This window comes from Thamnophis sirtalis, unplaced genomic scaffold (genome assembly GCF_051295495.1).
Source record: "Thamnophis sirtalis isolate CommonGarterSnake01/CBP01778 unplaced genomic scaffold, rThaSir2_p1.2 scaffold_4, whole genome shotgun sequence".
In the NCBI taxonomy this organism is placed as follows: Eukaryota; Metazoa; Chordata; class Lepidosauria; order Squamata; family Natricidae; genus Thamnophis; species Thamnophis sirtalis.
The window spans coordinates 85,032,228-85,037,233 of record NW_028261384.1 but is presented as its reverse complement, the minus strand read 5'-3'; the positions used below and the strand labels follow the sequence as shown (position 1 = coordinate 85,037,233).

The following is a 5,006-nucleotide window of genomic DNA, read 5'->3' as shown; positions in this document are numbered from 1 at the left end:
CCTCTACTATCTGGGGGGCGGGTGCAGGAGGTACATAAGTTTTGCATCTTGGAGCGAAGGGAAAGGACGCGACAAACGGGTATGCAAACAACAACCTTTATTGAGAACAGAGTGACTACGATTCGACGTGGCGTGGTTCGCGCCAAACATTTATACCTCCGGGTTTGAACGAGGAGCCAATGGGCCGTCGAGTAGCTCGACCAATCAGGGCAAGGATTGAACCGGCTCCGCCCGGGAACCAATCAGAAGGGAGTCCTTTATTCCCGCGCTTGTATTTCCCGCGCTAGTATTCAACACCCCTCCCCCCCCAGTCAAAGAGTTCCCTTAGGAAGGGCAAACATAGTCTTGTAAGTAGGTGGGACGGTGACGTTCTCGTCCCGACCTTCGTGGCTCCCCGGCGGTTGTCGTTGGGGGGGGAACCGCCGGCGGAGGTGTGTCCGTGGCGGGGCGGTGAATCTGCGACGCGGCCCCGTGAGATGGCGCTGGCCCCGGGCCCCGTGCCCGATGTCCATTTGTCCGGGGTGGCGTCTCCGTGGCAACAGGAGTGTCCGACAGTGGCCCCGTGCAGTCTGGTTGGGGTGTAGGTTCAGAGTCTCGATAAGGGCTTCGAGGAAGGGAGTAGCCGGGTGAGGCGCGTTTGTCCGAAAGGTTCGCATCGGCTTGTCCCCCGTTCCCCGGGTGGAGGCGGTCCGTTGGGAGGAAGGTCATCGAGGGTGGCTCATGCTGAGAGCGGGTGTCTGAGAGGCTCGGGGCGTCTGTTTCCGCGGGGAGGCGTCGCCTTAACTGGTCCACGTGGCGCCTCCATTGTGTTCCGTCGGCCAGGCCGACCCTGAAGGAACAGGGGCCCGTCAGAGCTGTGATGGTTGCGGGAACCCACCGTGGATCCCCAGAAAAGGAGCGGGCCCATACAGGATCCCCTAACTTAAACGCGTGGGAAGGGAGGGCCCCCAGGTTGCTCGGCAGATCCCCTGCGTAAAGTGGATGGAGCCTGTCTAGGGGGGTTCGCAATCTCCTACCCATCAAGAGCTCCGCGGGGCTTTTATTAGTCGTTGGGCAGGGTATGGAGTGCTGGCTCAAGAGGTAAGCTGCCACTCTTTCTTGCCAGTCGCCCTGGTCCATGCGGCCCAAAGCTTCTTTGGCTGAGCGAACTGCGCGCTCCGCCCGGCCGTTACTAGCTGGGTGATAAGGGGCTGTGGCTGCGTGTCTGATTCCTTGTTCGGCCAGGAATTCTTGGAACGTGGTGGAGGTAAACTGGGGCCCATTATCTGAGACTATCACATCCGGTAACCCATGGGTGGCGAACATCTTACGAAGGGCCCTCACTGTACTCTCTGCTGTGGTGGAGGTCATGATTACCAGCTCCACCCACTTGGAGTAAGCATCGACTACTATCATGAAGTTTCGGCCGTGGAAGGGGCCGGCAAAGTCAATGTGTAAACGGGACCATGGGCCTCTAGGGATTTCCCACTCACGAGGGGCGGCTGTGGGGGGATTCGGCCTAGAGTTTTGGCAGATCCTGCATCGGCCTACGTAGTCTGCAATTTCCGAATCTAGCAAGGGCCACCACACATAGCTACGGGCTAAGGCTTTCATTCGCGCTATGCCTGGGTGGTTTTTGTGGAGTGCGGGCAGAATTCGTGCCCGCAGGGCTGTGGGGATCACTACCCTATCCCCCCAGACAAGACAACCCCCGTGAAGGGCGAGTTCGGCTTGTCGTGCTTTAAATGGTCGGAATCCTTCCGCTACCTTTTCCGCGGGCCAACCCCTCAAAACCCATGAAGCTACTTGGGATAGGACGGGGTCAGCCTTTGTGCAAGCTGCGACGTCCGCGGCAGAGACGGGGAGGTCGGATTCGGCGATGGACAAAATAGAGAGAGCGGGCACGTGGGCTGTGTCCGACTCTGGCAAAGGGCAACGGCTCAGGGCGTCTGCGTGCCCTAGCTGCTTACCCGGACGGTATAACAGCGTATACGAATACGCCGTTAGGAACTCCGTCCAGCGTGTCATGCGGGGAGACAAAATGGGGGGGGTTGGCTTGTCGCCTGCCAGTAGCCCCAGGAGCGGCTTGTGATCCGTGACAAGGGTGAAATTCCTACCATAGAGGTAGTCATGGAACCGCTTAATGCCGGACACTGCAGCCAGGGCTTCTTTATCGATTTGGCTGTAGTTCCGCTCCGTGGAGGAGAGTGTCCGGGAATAGAAAGCTATGGGGGCCTCTGAGCCGTTCGGGAGGGCATGGCTCAGGACCGCCCCTATGCCATAGGGAGAGGCGTCGCAAGTCAGGACTAGGGGCATCCTATCACTATATTGGATTAGGACTGCCGACGAGGTCAGAATGTCTTTTATAGCCGCGAACGCGTGCGCTTCACGGCTACCCCATTGCCAGGCCGCTGACCGGTCAAGCAGTCGGTGTAGCGGCTCAGCTAGCGACGCCTTGTGGGGAATAAAAGGGGCGTAGAAGTTTAAAAGCCCCAGGAACGCCTGCAATTCCGCCCTAGAGGTGGGTGAAGGTGTGTTTTTGATGGCGGCAACTTTGGAAGGAGTGGGGTGGATGCCTTGGGCATCGATGAGGAACCCCAAGAATTCTACTTTGGGAACAGCAATTTCGCATTTGCTGCGCTTTAGTTTCAGTCCTGCCTCCCTAAAACGTGTGAGAACCTCCCGCAGTATTTTCAGGAGTTCCGAGTGGCTGGGGGCTGCGACCAGGACGTCGTCGAAGTAGGGAACGACGCCTGGGAGCCCGTGGAGCAACCGCTCCATGAGGCTCTGAAAAATCCCCGGGGCAACCGAAACGCCGAATTGGAGGCGGCGGCAACGGAAGGCCCCGCGGTGGGTGACGATGGTCTGGGCTGTAGCCGCATCGTCGTCTACGGGAAGCTGCTGGTAGGCCTGTGCCATATCTAGCTTGGCGAAAATGCGGCCTTGCCCTAAGGAGTGGAGTAGGTGTTGCACTACGGGAACCGGATATGGATTTGCCTGCAGGGCCAAATTGATGGTCGACTTATAGTCGGCACATATTCTCACCGATCCGTCGGGTTTGACCGGGAGGACTATGGGGGTTTCCCAACGGGCGTGATCTACGGGCTCGATTACCCCCTGCTCTATAAGCTTATCAAGTTCAGCGTCTACCTTTGCTCTCAATGCGAAGGGGACCCTGCGTGCCTTCAGCCTAATGGGAGTGACCTGGGGATCGAGGCAGAGGGAAATGGGGGTGCCCTTATAACAGCCCAGTTTCCCATCGAACACATCTGCGAACTCATCTAGAACGCTATCTACGGTGAGGGGGACTACCCTGTGCACCCCCTCTATGGTGAGGCCCAAAGCGGGAAACCAATCCAACCCGAGGAGAGCGGGCAGATCGTTCCTGACGATTAGAACTGGGAGTTTCCCCTTAAAGTCTCCGTATTCCACCTGGATGTGGAATATTCCTGCCGTGGGAATCCCATTTCCCTGGTAGTCTAGGAGGGAGACCCCGACGGGGCGCAAATGGCTCTGGGGAACCCCGGGACAAAGGCGGGAAAACAGGGCCCAAGATAGGAGAGAACGGGAAGACCCGGAGTCCACCTCCATTCGACAAAGCTGACCTTCGAGTCGGACGGCGGTGCTGATTTTGCGATCGCCGGCGGGAACGTGGGAAGCCTGGTAGACCACGCAGTCGGCGCTGGAGGGCTGGTAGGTTGAGTGGCAGTCCTCAGCTCGCCTCGCAGGACGTGGCTGTTGGCGGCGTTGCGGTGCCTGGCGCTGGTCGCTGGGCTGCATGAACGATGGGGCTGGCACGAGAGCCCGGCAGACCCTGGCGAGGTGTCCTTCTCCTCGGCAGCGGCGGCAGACGGCGGAACGGAACGGGCAGGATGCGCGGCTGTGGCGGCCGCCGCATCCGCGGCAAGGTGCGTTTGAGACTGGCTGAGCGGGCGTCGGTGGTTGCTGGTGTGGCCTCCGCTTCGGCTGCGTCCTCATTTGTCCGACGGTTTCCTCCTCCTCGTCTTCAGCAGGAGAGAGGTCGTCGACGAGGTTCGTCTGGGTGGAAGGCCCCGCGGCGGTTTGCGCGGGGGTTTTCAGCTGGAGGCGTTCGATGTCGGCCGTGGATTGTTCGGAGAGCTCCGCTGCTCGCGCGGTCTCCACGGCTTGCACCAAGGTGATTTTGTGGTTCCGGAGCATGCGGCTGCGCAAATGCACGTCGCGGACCCCGCATACAAACTGCTCCACGAGGTTCTCCTCCAGGTCTGCAAAATCGCACTGGGCGGCCACTGTGCGCAAAACCTCTAGAAACTGGCTGATGGATTCGTTGGGCTTCTGCACTCGGCGGCGGAAGGTGAAGCGGCGTGCGATCAGAGAGGGTGAGGGAGCGTAGTGGTTCCTCAGCCTGGACATCAGCTCGTCCCACCCAAGTTTGTAGGCTGGCCTTGGGGCGGCCAGGGCTCTCGCAGAGGCGAACATGGAAGGCTCGCAGCAGGACAAGAAGAAGCTGCATTTCTCCTCGTCGGTCTGTGCCTGGTTCTTCGATGCGATTAAGTAGCACTCGAAGCCCTCCATGAAGCCGTCCCATGATTCTCCGGCGGATCCGAATGGCGCGAAAGGAGGAAGCGCTGATGCCATCGTGGTGTGGGGCCAGAGAGGGGGAGGAAGAGGGCGGAGAAAATTTTGCGTTCGCTGCCGGAGTTCTCAGCCTGAGGATAGCGTTCGTGCTGGTTCAGACGCGGTGGCAGCTGGCTTGTTCTTCTCCGTGGTCGCGGGAATCGGAATCCCACCTTCGTCGCCAGTTTTGCATCTTGGAGCGAAGGGAAAGGACGCGACAAACGGGTATGCAAACAACAACCTTTATTGAGAACAGAGTGACTACGATTCGATGTGGCGTGGTTCGCGCCAAACATTTATACCTCCGGGTTTGAACGAGGAGCCAATGGGGCGTCGAGTAGCTCGACCAATCAGGGCGAGGATTGAACCGGCTCCGCCCGGGAACCAATCAGAAGGGAGTCCTTTATTCCCGCGCTTGTATTTCCCGCGCT

At 59.3% G+C, this 5,006-nt stretch overlaps 1 protein-coding gene across 1 annotated transcript; it reads right to left on the bottom strand.

Moving 5' to 3' along the window:
• Positions 1 to 739: 739 nt before the first annotated feature.
• LOC148045947 (uncharacterized) lies at positions 740 to 4,394 on the bottom strand. Its single transcript, XM_087713246.1, has 2 exons — positions 3,585 to 4,394; positions 740 to 829 (listed from the first exon to the last, which is right to left on the bottom strand). Exons 1-2 carry the CDS (start codon positions 4,369 to 4,371, stop codon positions 780 to 782), a joined length of 837 nt encoding a protein of 278 aa, XP_087569372.1. The 5' UTR covers positions 4,372 to 4,394; the 3' UTR covers positions 740 to 779.
• Between the last annotated feature and the right edge of the window lie 612 nt (positions 4,395 to 5,006).